This window comes from Tachypleus tridentatus, chromosome 12, assembly GCF_004210375.1.
Source record: "Tachypleus tridentatus isolate NWPU-2018 chromosome 12, ASM421037v1, whole genome shotgun sequence".
NCBI lineage: Eukaryota > Metazoa > Arthropoda > Merostomata > Xiphosura > Limulidae > Tachypleus > Tachypleus tridentatus.
Window position 1 is genome coordinate 118,082,631 of NC_134836.1, and position 18,938 is coordinate 118,101,568.

General features: G+C 35.0%; 1 protein-coding gene across 1 annotated transcript in view; it reads left to right on the forward strand.

Moving 5' to 3' along the window:
* The window catches only part of LOC143234481 (corticotropin-releasing factor receptor 1-like), a 37,735-nt gene that overhangs the window by 9,389 nt on the left and 9,408 nt on the right, over window positions 1-18,938 (forward strand). The window contains exons 2-6 of the mRNA XM_076471874.1: window positions 12,234-12,368; window positions 13,054-13,142; window positions 14,651-14,754; window positions 17,683-17,812; window positions 17,975-18,131. Coding sequence (XP_076327989.1) covers window positions 12,234-12,368; window positions 13,054-13,142; window positions 14,651-14,754; window positions 17,683-17,812; window positions 17,975-18,131 — 615 coding nt within the window. The remainder of the gene's footprint in view (window positions 1-12,233; window positions 12,369-13,053; window positions 13,143-14,650; window positions 14,755-17,682; window positions 17,813-17,974; window positions 18,132-18,938) is intronic.

An 18,938-nucleotide genomic window follows, 5' to 3' on the forward strand; every position in this document is an offset into this window, starting at 1 on the left:
ATTAAAATACCTTTTGGAACTCAACCACCGTTTGTTTGTGACAAGACGAAAGCGTTGCGTACTTCATTGTCTGTTTCATCAGTAATATACAACTAACGATCCAGAAAACTGAACTTTCTATATATATATCATTACGTGATGTGTACTGAACCATTTCATATTACACTGAATATTATAGAAAAACACAGCGATTTTCTTTCGGAATATGACGACCTTGGATAAAGTTACTGACTTTTCTTCAGATTTGGTCACATATTTTGTTTCCGAGAAATTTGCTTGTGAGTTTTAGGCTGTAATGTGTGTATTAAATAAATATTTAGTTCTTTTGAAATCAAGCAAATAACAAATTTTGAATAATAGTATTAGCTTAGTAAGACGTTTGACGTTGTTGTGTATTTATATATTCATAATCGCATATTTTAAAGAATTACATGTGATACTCACATCATTATGGTTGTTATTCTAACAATAAACTTACGTAAATATACTCTTCAAAAAAAGAAACGCAAAAGGCAAAATATGAGTCAAATTGTTAACAAGTTTATTTCGGGTAGTTCTGTATGACATGTGTGAAACTTTGCACATTCACTGCTGAACATTCAAAGTCTGCAAAGGCGAAGTCCACGCTCACTAGTTGAAGTTTAACATCACTCAACGTCAATAACGAGTATGCCCCCCCCCCGTGAGCATCAATAACTGTTTGGCATCTCCTGCCTATGGAAGCGATGAGATGACGAATCACATCCTGTGGAATGGCTGTCCACTCAGCCTGTAAATCTGCTGCAAGCTGAGGTAGAGTCTGCGGTTGAGGTTGTCGCCGTCGCAGACGTCAGTCCAACTCGTCCCAAAGATGTTCGATGGGGTGTAAATCTGGTGATCTGGAGGGTCAGGGAAGAACGTGGGATGTTGTGATGTTGATTTAATTTTTTGAAGGTAACGTGTGGGAAAAGTCACCATTAACTTTTTCAAAATTTGACGTCACACTTTACTTACAGTACGAGTGGTCTGTAAAAGGTTAAATTATAATTTATGTATAATTGTACACAACCATCGATAGGCCTCAGTTTAATCTTTATAGATAATACATCGATACTTAGGTTTATGGGGGTGTTGGTAAAAAATGGTAACTACCTTGAACGATACAGCGGTATACAAAAAATGTATTGAAGGTATACGTAAAAAAAATGTTGTGTGAGGATATATATTATTGCTATACAAAAAATACTGTGTGAAGAGATATATTGTTGGTATACAAAAATGATGTCCAAAATGATATATTGTTGGTATACAAATAATGTGTGAAAAGATATATTGTTGTGGTACGTAGATGTTTGGTACGTATTTTCACGTCTAAGAAGTTCAATACACAGAACTGTGTTTGCCGTTTCGTAAAGTGTTACATTTTGGACGTTCTACTCATGTATATTCACATAATAAGTATTGATACGACTTGTCACAAGTTGAACCCCGAGCAGAGTATTAAGGTTATAATAATACAAGAAAGATGGCGTTAATACTTATCTGGATAGTTAATAGTTGTAATAATACAACAAAGTTGAAGATAAGACTTATCTACACAGCTAAAAGTTATAATAATACAACATTTTTAAGTCTAATACCTAAGAAACTATTATCTGTAATTTCCGGTGTAAGCAACTGATATGTGGTAATACTAGTTCATTAGGCATATTCAACGTGATTAACAATTTCACGTATTAGTGGCCCAAATAGTCAATATAAAAAAAAAATTGAATTACTAAAAGATCATTTTTAGCCTTATATAAAGACCTAACAACAATCTAACAAAACTGAAATTTGAATAAGAATAGAGTATAAAATATTTTTATATCACATTTTATTTGTTGTGCGTCTCTAACAACGAAACCCCGTAGTGGGCAGAACACAAATAGCCCGTTGCGAAGATTTCGGCTTAACAACAACCACACACAAAAAAAAAATCTACCAGCGAGATCTCGCGCTCGATACAAAACCTCACGAGTTTGAAGGGGGGGGGGAGTTAAAATACCCGCTATCTAAATGTAACGCACTTTTTAATAATTGTTTAAGAATCTTCAATCTTTATAGTGTACAGTGTGTAGGTTGGCAATATTACATTACGAAATCTAACGAAATGATGAGAATAGAAAATTTGGATTCTTTTTATAATCCGGATGATTTTTTTTCCAACGGACAAATCTTCCAAATGGAAAATTTAATCTGTAATCCATACATTCAAATTCTGAATCCAAGTCAGTAGCGTAAGTGTGCCCCCCGAGCCCAAAAGGTGGGTCTGGTAAACTGAAGAACTGTCGGTAATGGGTGAGGTGTTGTAGTTGGTCCGGATGTTGATAATTTGGATAATGTTTTATAGAGAGAAATTTTACACCCGGAAATTTAATAATCTCATCACTAACATTCTAAATCTAAACATCTACTTCATGTATCAAACATACATGTCCTATAGATACTTGATACAATAATCCCTACACGACCCCACGAGAGTCTAGGAGTCATGTAGAACAGCAGCGGTATGTCTCCGGATTTACAACGCTAAAATCAGGGATTCGATTCCCCTCGGTGGGCTGAGCAGATAGCCTTTGTGGCTTTGCTAAAAGAAAACACACACAAACACACATGCAGAACAGATATTAAGATGATAATTGCTGCCCATCAAACAACTGCTTTAACTGGTGGATTTCTGTTTACAACAATTTTTCTGAAGACAGTAGGAACGTACGTACAACCTAGAGCAAACATCCAGAGATAATATTATTGTTTATGTAACCTGTGTTACAGTTAACTCACAACACATCAACACGAAGACATGTAGGAATATCGGTGTGAGTAAAACACGATGTCTATTTATACATAAGAAAGTGAATCTCTGGTCAACCATAAAGTAGATAAATATTGATATACATAAGAAAGTGAATCTCTGGTCAACCATAAAGTAGATAAATATTGATATACATAAGAAAGTGAATCTCTGGTCAACCATAAAGTAGATTAATATTGATATACATAAGAAAGTGAATCTATGGTCAACCATAAAGTTGATAAATATTGATATACATAAGAAAGTGAATCTCTGGTCAACCATAAAGTAGATAAATATTGATATACATAAGAAAGTGAATCTATGGTCAACCATAAAGTAAATAAATATTGATATACATAAGAAAGTGAATCTCTGGTCAACCATAAAGTAGATAAATATTGATATACATAAGAAAGTGAATCTCTGGTCAACCATAAAGTAGATTAATATTGATATACATAAGAAAGTGAATCTATGGTCAACCATAAAGTTGATAAATATTGATATACATAAGAAAGTGAATCTCTGGTCAACCATAAAGTAGATAAATATTGATATACATAAGAAAGTGAATCTATGGTCAACCATAAAGTAAATAAATATTGATATACATAAGAAAGTGAATCTCTGGTCAACCATAAAGTAGATAAATATTGATATACATAAGAAAGTGAATCTATGGTCAACCATAAAGTAGATAAATATTGATATACATAAGAAAGTGAATCTCTGGTCAACCATAAAGTAGATAAATATTGATATACATAAGAAAGTGAATCTCTGGTCAACCATAAAGTAGATAAATACTGATATACATAAGAAAGTGAATTTATGGTCAACCATAAAATAGATTAATATTGATATACATAAGAAAGTGAATCTATGGTCAACCATAAAGTTGATAAATATTGATATACATAAGAAAGTGAATCTATGGTCAACCATAAAGTTGATAAATATTGAGGTTAACGGACAAAAACAAGTCTTAAGTCCAGTGTTACAAAGCTGAAGTAAACTGTATCTATCTACGTGTGATGTTACATCAAGAGATGTGTGTACTGATGCTTACCGAGACATCTCATAAACTATGACAACATCTTGATGTAACAGAACTTAAACACTAAAGACGATGGCTGTAGAGTTTCAGTAAAAAGGAAGACAAAGATGGAAGTGTTGGTCCAGACAAGGAATGACACTATGTCAATCTAACTGTGGCACATCTTCGACTCTTAATAACCAACTAGTTGACAGATGAAGACATCAAGAACGAGATGATTGCAATTATTATCTCTATGATGATGAACCAGTCGAATCAGTCATTCTGAGTAAACCATAATCTACACTCCTCTATGATGATGAACCAGTCGAATCAGTCATTCCGAGTAAACCATAATCTACACTCCTCTATGATGATGAACCAGTCGAATCAGTCATTCTGATTAAACCATAATCTACACGCCTCTATGATGATGAACCAGTCGAATCAGGCATTCTGAGTAAACCATAATCTACACTCCTCTATGATGATGAATCAGTCATTCTGAGTAAACCATAATCTACACTCCTCTATGATGATGAATCAGTCATTCTGAGTAAACCATAATCTACACTCCTCTATGATGATGAATCAGTCGAATCAGTCATTCTGAGTAAACCATAATCTACACTCCTCTATGATGATGAACCAGTCGAATCAGTCATTCTGAGTAAACCATAATCTACACTCCTCTATGATGATGAACCAGTCGAATCAGTCATACTGAGTAAACCATAATCTACACTCCTCTATGATGATGAACCAGTCGAATCAGTCATTCTGAGTAAACCATAATGTACACGCCTCTATGATGATGAACCAGTTGAATCAGTCATTCTGAGTAAACCATAAGCTACACTCCTCTATGATGATGAACCAGTCGAATCAGTCATTCTGAGTAAACCATAATCTACACTCCTCTATGATGATGAACCAGTCGAATCAGTCATTCTGATTAAACCATAATCTACACGCCTCTATGATGATGAACCAGTCGAATCAGGCATTCTGAGTAAACCATAATGTACACTCCTCTATGATGATGAATCAGTCATTCTGAGTAAACCATAATCTACACTCCTCTATGATGATGAATCAGTCGAATCAGTCATTCTGAGTAAACCATAATCTACACTCCTCTATGATGATGAACCAGTCGAATCAGTCATTCTGAGTAAACCATAATCTACACTCCTCTATGATGATGAACCAGTCGAATCAGTCATTCTGAGTAAACCATAATGTACACGCCTCTATGATGATGAACCAGTTGAATCAGTCATTCTGAGTAAACCATAATCTACACTCCTCTATGATGATGAACCAGTCGAATCAGTCATTCTGAGTAAACCATAATCTACACTCCTCTATGATGATGAACCAGTCGAATCAGTCATTCTGAGTAAACCATAATCTACACTCCTCTATGATGATGAACCAGTCGAATCAGTCATTCTGATTAAACCATAATCTACACGCCTCTATGATGATGAACCAGTCGAATCAGACATTCTGAGTAAACCATAATCTACACTCCTCTATGATGATGAATCAGTCATTCTGAGTAAACCATAATCTACACTCTTCTATGATGATGAACCAGTCGAATCAGTCATTCTGAGTAAACCATAATCTACACTCCTCTATGATGATGAATCAGTCGAATCAGTCATTCTGAGTAAACCATAATCTACACTCCTCTATGATGATGAACCAGTCGAATCAGTCATTCTGAGTAAACCATAATCTACACTCCTCTATGATGATGAACCAGTCGAATCAGTCATTCTGAGTAAACCATAATGTACACGCCTCTATGATGATGAACCAGTTGAATCAGTCATTCTGAGTAAACCATAATCTACACTCCTCTATGATGATGAACCAGTCGAATCAGTCATTCTGAGTGAACCATAATCTACACTCCTCTATGATGATGAACCAGTCGAATCAGGCATTCTGAGTAAACCATAATCTACACTCCTCTATGATGATGAATCAGTCATTCTGAGTAAACCATAATCTACACTCCTCTATGATGATGAACCAGTCGAATCAGTCATTCTGAGTAAACCATAATCTACACTCCTCTATGATGATGAACTAGTCGAATCAGTCATTCTGAGTAAACCATAATGTACACGCCTCTATGATGATGAACCAGTTGAATCAGTCATTCTGAGTAAACCATAATCTACACTCCTCTATGATGATGAACCAGTCGAATCAGTCATTCTGAGTAAACCATAATCTACACGCCATCAAGTGGTTCGAATAAAATAATTTTCATGTAAATATGATAATGTGTTATTATTACATATGATAATGTAATGTGTTATTATTACATATGATAATGTGTTATTATTACATATGATAATGTGTTATTATTACGTATTATAATGTGTTATTATTACATATGATAATGTAATGTGTTATTATTACATATGATAATGTGTTGATATTACATATGATAATGTGTTATTATCAAAAGTAGGCTGAAAATTGACTTATTGTATATTCGACCAATACTACGTACTTGTATATTTAACCAATATTATACATTTTGTATTGTGTAAGTGACCAATACTATATATCTGTTCTATATATGACTGATACCACGTACTTGTTGTATATTTGACTAATATTAGGTATTCTGCAGTTCTTTGGATAAGGTGATGCTTTATGTAAATATAATGGTGTTTTAATTATGTAACTTCTATAATTATTGCCCCCTAGCGGCACACCGGTATGCTTGCGGACTCATACTGCTAGAAACTGGTTTCGATACTCGTGATGGGCAGAGCACAGATAGCCCATTGTGTAGCTTTGTGCTTAATTCCTAACTATCAATCAATAAATCTATACCTATTGACCAATACAGTGGTAAAAGCACTGTATGTGTAACTTCTATACCTATTGACCAATACAGTGGTAAAAGCATTGTATGTGTAACTGCTATACCTATTGACCAATACAATAATAAATCTGTTGTACATACGATAATTTTTATTTGTCTTACTGAACCCTTACATTTATTGACAGATAAATAGTGTCCATCGTATTCAGAATTATTGATATGATTACACTGGTTTACAAAAAAATACTTTTTGTCTGAGGCAAGAATGTGAATAGGTGTTTTTTACTAATATACCTGCTTATTTCAACAGTTGCAGCAGCTTATTACAGATAAAACAGGATAGATAAAGAACATTGACGGAATAACTATACTTGGATGACACAATGTACACAATTCATAGTACCGCAGACAGTTAGAAGTGTGTTTTCTTAGATGATCTGGTGTATTTTGCCTCCGGGATGTCACGCAAGAGCATCCAGCAGAAGTCTCCCATCATGCTGGGGTTCCACTTGCCTTGGTAGTTGCTCTCCATCTTCGTAATGTCTTGGTGGAATCTTTATCCGTGTTCATCACTCACTGCTCCAAGGTTTGGAGGGAAGAAGTTGAGGTGGGAATGGAGAAAATGAATTTTGAGTGACATTCGGCACCCCATATCCTCATAAGTCTTTAGCAACTTCTCAATACAGGCTTGGTAATTTGGTACGCGTGTGTTACCAAGGAAGCCACTACAGACTGACTTAAATGCTTCCCATGCTCTCAGTTCCTTTAAGGTAAGAAGCTCCTCAAAATTAGTATCCTTCAGCACTTCTCGGATTTGAGGTCCGACAAAGATGCCCTCTTTGAGCTTAGTAGCACTGAGACCTGGGAACACAGTAGACAAGTGTTGGAAGGCAGCACCATTTTTGTCCATGGCCTTCACGAAATTCTTCATCAAACCAAGCTTGATGTGAAGAGGAGGAAGAAGCACCTTCTTCATGTCAACCAGAGGATTCTCCTTGACGCTGTGTTCGCCAGGAACGAAAGTGCTTCTAGACCCCCCAGTCTTTCTGCTTGTAATGCTGGGATACAGCTCGACTATCCCAGAGACAGAGAAAGCAACAGTACTTTGTGAAGCCCGCTTGCATACCCATAAGAAGACCAATGACCTTGAGGTCCCCACACAGACTCCACTGGTACTGGTTGTACTTAACAGCTTCTAAAAGAAGCTCCATATTGTCATAGGACTCCTTTAGATGGACAGAGTGTGCAGTGGGAATGCTGGGATATTTATTCCCATTGTGCAGAAGCACAGCCTTGAGACTTCGCTTGGAAGAGTCTATGAAAAGACGCCAGTCTGAAGGATTATGTGGCAAACCAAGGAAAGTGAACAAACCAGGTACATTTGTGCAGTAGCACAACTTGTTTTCCATGTCGAAAAATGAAGCAAGGTCTTTGTTCCGATTCCTGAAACTGGTGATCCTTACATCTTCCTGGACTAGGTTCCACTGTTTAAGCCGAGAAGCCAAGAGCTCTGACTGCTGTTTTGACAGATACAAATCACGAGCAAGGTCATTCAGGTCTTCTTGCGTGATCCAGTGTGGCTCGTTGCCACTTGTTCCTGAATAAGAAGAGTCAATATCTTCGGAAGAGATTGACCTGGCAGAATCTTCCCTTGGAGGCATTTCTTCATCTGATGAGGAAAGAAGATCCTTATTTACTGGAGGTGTTGGGACAGGAAGATCATCTGAATGGGGAACGGGTCTCATAGCAGATGGAAGGTTGGGATATTTGATCTTTTTTCTAGAAGATGCATTGAAACCAGTTATATTTGTTAGACAAAAATAACAATCATCTGCATGGCTTCGTGGCTCTCTCCAAACCATCGGGACTGCAAAGTTGAAAGCCGCTTTCTTGCCATTAAACCAAGCAGTTAGTTCATTGTAGCAGGGTTTACAACAGATGTGTGGAGCCCAAGATTTGTCCTGATCACCAATTTTACAGTCAAAATAATGAAAGTAAGCAGTTCTGAGGAGGGAAGTGATGGTTCGACGCTCTGCAACTGTCGTGAAGTCCCCACACACGTAGCAGAAAGAATTGGCCTTGTTGAGGCATCCTCGGTGTTTTGACGAGCTTGAAGCCATTGGAGAATCTGAAAAAAAACAAAGTAAAATTAAATCATATGTAAGGCAATAATAATTATGTGCGTCGTTGGAAATTGTAATACAAATATATACCCAAAAGATTGTGTAACACAATTGTAGAGGGACAAAAACCTCCTGCGCTGACTGCCAGTGCACTACTTGCTGTTGATTGAGACGTGTTGGCTACGCTTAACTGCCAAAATCCGTCTTGATATATAGCTATATATATATAATGTAATGCTATCACTTACATTTATTGCATAATAACTAAAAGAGAAGACATAAGTCACACAATATTATAAATTAACCCTGAATGTATATACGCCTTTATGTACAGTATGTGTACAAAATGTACAGCATGCATATCTAAAAAACTAGAGGTGATGAGTAAAAACGGATTTCAAATCTGAATTCAGCACCCCAAAATTAGGTTAAAACAGCTATTTTTGTGCTTGCCTCAATTTCTTTGTAAACCAGTGTTATCCGGATGTCTCAATTCTGCAGATGAATTAATTCCTTACATATACGTGCAGATTAAAGAAGTTTCAACGTATTGTCATATAAGAACAGTCCAACAGTTGATGACGAATGCTATAAACTGGTTTCTCGCTAGTCTATCAGTTTCAGAATTAGAGAAAATAGTCCCTGAGTGAGTGTCCGAAAACAGACAAACAGTAGCTTCTTGACTTGACCAAGTTAACATGGGTCGTTTAAAATATCATCATTTTTATTGTTTAATTCTACCGTAAAATAAATCATCTTTCGCCAGCTGAATCGCTTTGTATCGCAAACACTTCGCAACTGTAACACAGCTAGGACTAAGTACGTCAAACATAACGGTGTTATAAGCTAAATCTTCAATGTTGCAACCTGTTAGCTAGAGGGAGTTGCGTGGCATAATAAGGCTAGAATATTCTGAACTATTTAACGTTAAAGTTTTTTCTAGTACCTTCGAGACCGGATTACAAACATAAATGTAGGAAGAAGATATTTAAGAAAATAGTAGTTTTTCAACACGTAAGATATTGTACGTTTTTTGATGTTATATTTAAATAAACAAAACGTGATTTCATTCTTAGAATCAGTGATGACGAGAAAACCCACTTGTAGAGAAAAACATATATGTAAAAACGATTAGTATTGGTTGAGAATTTTTTTTATGTAGAGGAGCGAACAACGTTTCGACCTTATTCGGTCATCGTCAGGTTTACAAAGAAAGAAAGAGGTAACTGACCGATAGCTGACCACATGTTTGAAGGAGGTTGTGTAATTGAGTGTAGGAATGTAGAGGGCGTGCTTAGATGTTTGATTATATATTTAATATAGGTATAAAGGTGTTCCTTTGTATTGGTTTATTTTGGGCTTGAGTTGTTGTATAAGTAAGGCTTCCTTTATTTAGCATTTGGGTGTTTTCTATTGTTATGTTGTGTTTATTTGACTTGCAGTGTTCGGAAACGTGTGAAGGTGACTTTTGTGTTCTTTGAATCTGGTTTCCATTTTTCTACTTGTTTCTCCAATACAGAGGTCGTGATAGTTATCACATTGTATTTTATAAATAATGTTGGTGTGGTGTTTGTCAGTGTAGTTTTTACATAGTATAGACCTCAGTTTTGTGCCTGGTATTAACTGGAATGTCATATTTTGTTACTAGTTTTTGCCAAATGTTGGTTATTTATCTGCTGAGGTCGGGAATATATGGTATACAGCAGTATATGGTTTCGTGATTTTTTATTCGTGAGATATATTTACTTTTGTTAGTTGATTTTGCTTTTTGTCTAGGTGTGTGCGTATAATGTTTTCTACGGTTTATGGAGGAAACAACCGTGACCCATTAAATATTTGTTAATTACAATGCCAAATCCCCATAGTAATTTGATGTGTTTCTCCAGTGTTTTGACAACAACTGTGACCCATTAAACATTTGTTAATTACAGTAGCAAATCACCATAGTAACCTGGTGTGTTTCTCTAGTGTTTTGACAACAGCCATGAACCATTAAACATTTGTTAATTACAGTAGCAAATCACCATAGTAACCTGGTATGTTTCTCTAGTGTTTTGACAACAACTGTGACCCATTAAACATTTGTTAATTACAGTAGCAAATCACTATAGTACCCTGGTGTGTTTTTCTAGTGTTTTGACAACAAACGTGACCCGTTAACAATGGATGTGATTCTAGTATTGAATATTAATATGCGTTGAGACTATGGTTGCTGCTAAACTCAAAGTTTCGCAATGGGGTATCTACTCTACGTCCATTACGAGTATCGGATCCCTCACACTGAATAAGTCAACAGTAAATTTATAGATTTAGAATGCAAAACTTCGAAATTCGATTCATCACGGCGCACCAAGATAACACGAGAAATTTAAAGCCTTTGTGTCACTTAAGGTGCCATTCAAGTAAAAAATATCAGTTCATTACTGTTTTTGGAAGAAGTTCATTTTTCGTTCTTATTTAGAAACTTCTAGAAAAATATGTTTGTAGTGACACAGCTGAATAACGTTTTATTTAACTGTGAGTTTTATGTACTTCTTTATACAAGCATCAGGTGGCGCTGCACTAGCCAGCATTCTGCTGCCAGGTTTGTGTTTGGCTTGTCCGCTTGTTAGACGGTAATATATAACTTTCTAGCCTACAGATTCAGCTCTCTGAAAGCAAGAGACAATTCAACAACTTGAAAAGAGACTTAAGGCTAGTTGTCGTAAAACAAAACATTACTATCTTAATGTTTACAATGAGTTAAAGATGAGACACAGACTCACATCCTTGTCGTTTCGAATTACGTGGAAACTAAATAATGAACTTCATTTACCTTTTTAACTCTATTGTTATCCAATATAACCACGTGCAGTCTGAAACAAAAACAATGTGTTATGTAATTTCTCTGATTGTTCTTGTTTTATTATTGGTTTAGTTTAGTTTACAGAGCAGGATAGCTTAGATAAATCAGAATGGTCCGTGTTGGCCTTTGACCTTATGTTATATTCCAAAAGAATTTGTTAGCAGTCATGAAAACTGTGAGTTACAAAGTTTTCATAAAAGTTTTGTAGGTTAGTAAAATTCAAGTTTTCACTTTAATTGTTTAGTTTTTCTTACAAATTCTGTGATAGTTCTCTCCGAATTTCTTTATTTTGTGCTTTGAAGACTTTAGTATTATTGTCTGAAACTTAAAACTAAAATGTTAAAATATCTTTGTTTCGAAAAGTTGAAGTTACCTTAAAAAATAAAAGTGATAAATATGCCTGGTATGTAATTTACATAGAATTCCGAGTTACTTAGGCCTGATTACGTTTGTAAAAGCAATAGCACGTGCCTTCCAAGAGCTGAGCAAAATACGATAATAATTTGAAATAATTAATTTTGATGTTTATTAAAACCTGATTTATTTTATTAAAGATCTGTATTGTGGCGCCGCCTGGGATGGATTTTACTGTTGGCCACCTACGTCTGCTGGACAAATCATTTACAAGACCTGTGACTCTATATTTGCTCGCAACAAACTCCCAGTGACTTCCTACTCCGTAGGACCAGGTAGGACGGAACTAAGAAACATCAGTTTATCTGTAAGTTGATACAATGTTACCTTTGCACATATTTACTACATGTGAAAGTTGTAAGAGTGTTACGCTAGAGTGATCTGATGACAGTCTACAGTGATTATTTTACAGTAAAATCATAAGAATGTCTAGCCCTTACAAACGAGAACTTCCCGTGTGACGTCCAGTAATGTAACCTTTCAGAGAACTTCCCCTGTAAAGTCCAACTATGTAACCTTCTCGAAAATGTTCCTGTGTAAAGTCCGGTTTTGTACTCTTCCCGAGAACTTCCTCTGTAAAGTCCAATTATGCAACCTTCCCGAAAACGTCCCGTGTTAAGTCCATTTATATAACCTTCCTGCAAAATTCCAGTCATATAATCTTCTCGAGAACTTCCCTGTAAAGTCCAATTGTGTAACCTTTCTGAAACTTCCTGTGTAAAGTCCTGTTATATAACCTTCCCGATAACTTCCCACGTAATATAAACTTCCCAGAATTAGACACCGTCCGTAACTTACCGTACTGAACTGAGTCCACGAAGGGTTACCAGATGTCACGTGAGTAAATAAACAAATTGTTACCAGAGGTCATGAAAGACCCTTTGTTCGTCTCAGTAATCTAATTAGAAGTAAAAATGACCAGTTAGAAGGAGACATAAGTAATGTTTGTTTGTTTTACAGAACAAGCTTATCGGGTGTGTCAGGAAGACGGGACCTGGCTGTGGGGGAACTGGACGAATTACACCGAATGTTTGAATCTTCTGACCCCAGTACGTTCTTTTACAGGTCTTTGATTAACATCAATAACACAAGTAACACAATTTTTACTTTTTCTTGGTCCTGGGCAGAAAGTGTTATTTCCCAGTTGCTTATGCCTAAAGTAAATGGAAAATACCTATTTTTCTCTTCAAACTTTGCTTTTGTGACCTAGGAGCGTATAACGAAAACATGATGGGAGACTATATTTGGGGGCTGATATGTGAAAGTGATTTACATTACAGTCACAAACCTCGAAAAACTACTCACTTCTAAACATTTTTGTATAACTTTAGTATAAATACATGTAAATCTTGATTCATATGTTGTTTTATTTAGACCTTATGTAAATGAAAATGTGCAAATTTGCCAGTTTTTACATAGAAAATAGGTTAATTTCTAAATTTCATTATTCAGGTCACAAAAGCAAAGTTTGAAGGGAATAATGGCCATTTTCTGTACTTTTACAACATAAGATATTAAAAAATAACACATACTATTCAGGAACAATATTTGTGTTACATAGTGTAATAACACATACTATCCAGGAACACAATTTGTGTTATATTGTGTTATTATACACCTTCAGATAAAGTAATATAAAACACTGTTGTACTCATTTAGACTATTCTTGAATAATTCATATAGCCACGTAGTTAAGACGTTCGACGCGCACTCTGAGAATCGCGGGTTCGAATCTTTGTCACACCAAACACACATCTCTCTTTTAGTCGTTGGGGCATTATAATGTTACGGTCAATCCCGCTATTCGTTGGTGAAAGAGTAGCTCAAGAGTTGGCGATGGGTGGTGATGATTAACTGCCTTCCTTCTAGTGTTACACTGCTAAATTTGGGACAGCTAGTGCAAGTAGCCCCGGTGTTGCTTTTTGCGAAACTAAAAACAAACAATGCGCAGTGAATATTAATATAATCACTTGTATCTAAGTACTGAAATTTATCTGTATTGGTTTAAAAAGTAACACTATAATGCCTCAGTTTTAAGTTGAAGTTCGTATGAAACTGCGGCGGTAACTGATAAAAACGTTTACGATTCTCGCGGTGGACCGAGTACAGATAACCTGTTATACAGCTTTGCACAGTTTGATCGCGAAAAGAAAGCACACATACAGACAGCGACATCTGTTGTCGAAATAGTTAAACAAGGGTTAAGGAAATATGAAAAAACCCTAAAAGTGTTGATAGTGAGAAAAAAAAAAAAAAAGTGTTAGTTGAGTGATTGTATGTGTTTGTTCTTATGATAATTATTAGTAAGAATGTGTGTGCGATCGTGAGACACCTAGAAACTGTTACATAAATTACACGAATAATTATGTTTAGAATATATAATTCTGAGGTTCTTTGGAAAACTGTTTATATAATTTCTATATAATTATAAATATATTTTGAAATAATATTTAATAACCATATTTTACGCCGTTATATCCAATGACTAAAATTCAACTGTGTAGTTAATTAATTACTGTTGTGTATTGCAGTAACAGTGTTTTTTTTTCTTGAACAGGGAACAATCAGGAATCCCGCTACTGCTGGTTACATACTATTTTTTGGTTCTATTATATCTCTTCTCACTCTGGTGGTGACATTGTTTATATTTAGTTACTTCAAGTAAGTTTTACTTTTATAATTATCATTAGAAATTAATTATAGTGAAAACGGGATGACCTAAAGTGACTAACAACGTGACCCGAACCATGGAACTTAGGATTAATAGATCATCCCTGTTAAAGAAGAGTTTCACTACTCATCGTAAGATCTTAACGTAATAAGTCGGTTGGCATGATCCCCACTGGTGGGGGACAATTGACTTTAAGTTTTGGACCACGTGACACACCGATAAGCCACCAACTATTATGTTTCAAAACCTAGTTTTTCGTGTGACACATGGGTTTGAGACACAGTGGCTGTTCCTCTACATCTTCTAATGGGTTTGAGACACAGTGGCTGTTCCTCTACATCTTCTGAAAGTTTGGTTCTATTTACACATAGTTTATCATGTTAAATCGAATTAATTTAATTGTTAGTTAATCAAATAATGATAACATTAGACGGACTATATGTCTGCCTTTAATTCCTTTGTTACTGGAAGCTATAGATTACTGGACGTTTTCCCTTCAGATAATGTCCTTTCATCCGTGTTACTTAGTTATAGATTACTGGATGTTTTACCCTCAAGTAATGTCTTTTTATCCGCGTTATGTAGCTACAGATTACTGGTGTTTTGCTCTCAAATAATGTCTTTTTATCCGCGTTATTTAGCTACAAATTACTGATTGTTTTACTCTTAAATAATGTCTTTTTATCCGCGTTATTTAGCTACAAATTACTGATTGTTTTACCCTTAAATAATGTCTTTTTATCCGCGTTATTTAGCTACAGAGTACTGGATGTTTTACCCTCAAATAATGTCTTTTTATCCGCGTTACTTAGCTACAAATTACTGATTGTTTTACCCTCAAATAATGTCTTTTTATCCGCGTTATTTAGCTAGAGATTACTAGATTTTTACCCTCAAATAATGTCTTTTTATCCGCGTTATTTAGCTACAAATTACTGATTGTTTTACCCTCAAATAATGTCTTTTTATCCGCGTTATTTAGCGTCAGATTACTGGATTTTTTACCCTCAAATAATGTCTTTTTATCCGCGTTATTAGCTACAGAGTACTGGATGTTTTACCCTCAAATAATGTCTTTTTATCCGCGTTATTTAGCTAGAGATTACTGGATGTTTTACCCTCAAATAATGTCTTTTTATCCGCGTTATTTAGCGTCAGATTACTGGATTTTTTACCCTCAAATAATGTCTTTTTATCCGCGTTATTTAGCGTCAGATTACTGGATTTTTTACCCTCAAATAATGTCTTTTTATCCGCGTTATTTAGCGTCAGATTACTGGATTTTTTACCCTCAAATAATGTCTTTTTATCCGCGTTATTTAGCTAGAGATTACTGGATGTTTTACCCTCAAATAATGACCTTCTATCCGCGTTATTTAGTTACAAATTACTGGATGTTTTACCCTCAAATGATGTCTTTTTATCCGCGTTATTTAGCTACAAATTACTGGGTGTTTCCCTTAGTTTCATTAAATTCATTCTCTTGCTTGTTTGTTTTCTATTGCATGATTCATGTCCTTCTATAGCTACAGTCATAGGTTGAACACGTTGAATGATTATAACTTCATATTTTGATTGCTTTAATTGCAGTCATAGTTCTGTTACTTCCTGTTTACCTCCTCATGAATATCCTTACATTAGTGGAAACCTAGCCAGTGACGAATGGCACGTGACCTTTGATTTTAGTCATCTGAGATTTCAAACTACCGACAAAGCTAGAAAGATGTATGGCTTACATTCAGGGATCACATTCGAAACATTTTTTTAACATGAAGTGAGTCCGGCACGGCAAAGTGGTTAAGGAACTCGACTCGTAATCTGAGGGTCGCAGGTTCGAATCTCCATTTCACAAAACATGTTCGCCCTTTCAGCTGTGGGGCGTTATAATGTAACATTCAATTTCACTATTCGTTGGTAAAAGAGTTGGCGGTGGGTGGTGATGACTAGTTGCCTTCCCTCTAGTCTTACACTGCTAAATTAGGGACGGCTAGCGTAGATAGCCCTCGTGTAGCTTTGCGCAAAATTAAAAACAATCCAAGCATAAAGTGAAAGACGCAAAGTTGGGAAAGGCATTGTATATTTAAGGCATTATGGGACATTTTGATAAACGAAATATAAAAACGATCTATACATTCCAGCTAAATAAAAAAAAAAAAAATTTAAACCAATGTTTCGCCTTTGCGGCTTCTTCAGGGTTAACATACATAACTGATAGAATAAAATATATATTATTTTATATTTATCTGGATTGTAAAGGTAGTTCACTTAACCTTTATGAAAATGTGTAAATCTCTCCAGTATCTACTACACATTGTGGGATATATTTTTTAAGTTATACAACGTCACGTACTCTACATTTAACTGATCAAATGTCAAACCAAACCTTCCACATTTTTAACAAAACCCTTATTTGTTACCTCTTCACACGCCTATGCGAAGCCATTACACGTTTTCACGGTTTGAGACATTACAGTTACCAACGGCAATTGTCACTGTCATTCTGTGGTTAAATGTTCAACTTATTGTTGAATAATATTACAGATCTACAGACTAGATAGAGATATTTGTATTGTTACTGTTGTTAAATGTTCAACAATAAGTTAAACAATACGGTAGTTTAATTGTTTTAAACCTCTTTCAGTTGGTTTAGTTCTATTGCTAATTAAATGGCTCGTTACGTAGAATGTATCATCCTTTAGAATCTAATCATGTCCTACTCTTCTAATGTTCCAAGTTCGACGTATTTTCGAATACATTTGTAAACACAAACATGTGATTCGAAAGACAAGCACTTCACTGGAACCTATACGATAAATTTCGCGTTTTAGACAATTTATCGAAGTTTAGGTTTTGATGTCGTTTTATTTTCTCAAACATTGTTAGCATTTTACTGTGTTTTGTTTTGTGCTTGTATTTAGATCTCTACAGTGCCAAAGACTTCGTGTCCACAGAAACTTGGTGGTTTCTCTGATCATACATTCTATCTTACTGCTCGTAATCTCGACGCCAGTGATTCTCAGAAATAAATCGCCATCTTACAAGAAAATTGTGAGTAGTTATTAGAAATATAAATAATCTTCTCCGATAGCAACCGTTTTCCATATCATGGTCAACGTAGATGAAAATAATCGTTTTCTTATTACTGTATTTTACTGGTTAATTAATAATTAAATTTAAAAGCATTTCTCTCTTTTGTTTTTTTATACACAGGACTGGCTATGTAAAACGATTCTCTCCCTGAAGATGTATTCGGCCATGGCTAGCATCAACTGGATGTTTCTAGAAGGTTTAATTTTACACAGCCGCATCACAACTTCCGTTTTCGAACCGGAAGTTTCTTTTAAGGTGTATTATATTATTGGCTGGGGTAAGTGTACTTTTAAGCGAAATAAACTACGTATATCCAAGAAGTAAAAAAACACTAACTGCATAAGTTAAACTGCCTCATATTTTACCCATTTTTTCTTTCTTACTTCCCGGTGGCTTAGCGGTAAGTCTGCTGGCTTGTGACGCCAAATATTGGGTTTCGACACCGTGGATGAGGTGATCACCAATAATTCATTGTGTAGCTTCGCGTTTAACAAGAAACAAACAAATTCCCCATCGTTTATATATCACACAAAACTGATATTTTCAAATACGTATCTGATTTAAAATATCACCTTTCTGAAAAATATATAATGATATAATTTTCATTCTAAATAAATATACTGTTATTCAAGCAGCTAGATCAGAAACTGTGCTAAGCTTACTCAATGAAATGAAACATGTTAGATTAAAACTGTGTATTTTCAGAAATGATATTATTATAAAATAAAAACTGAAGGAAATCTTTAAGTGGGATGAACACGATTAATTTGGATTTAGTAACCGTATGTATCTAACATTATTATAATATTGTGTGATTAGACAATTCAATGTACTAAATATCATCTTGTAATTAATAATTTTATGTATGGTAACATTACTATAATCTTGTGTGATTAATAATTTCATGCATGGTCAACATTACTTATCTTGTAATTAATAATTTTATGCATAGTTAACATTATTTGTAATTAATATTTTATGCATGATTAGACAATTAATATTTATGCATAGTTAACATTACTTATCTTGTAATTAATAATTTTATGCATGGTTAACATTACTTATCTTGTAATTAATAATTTTA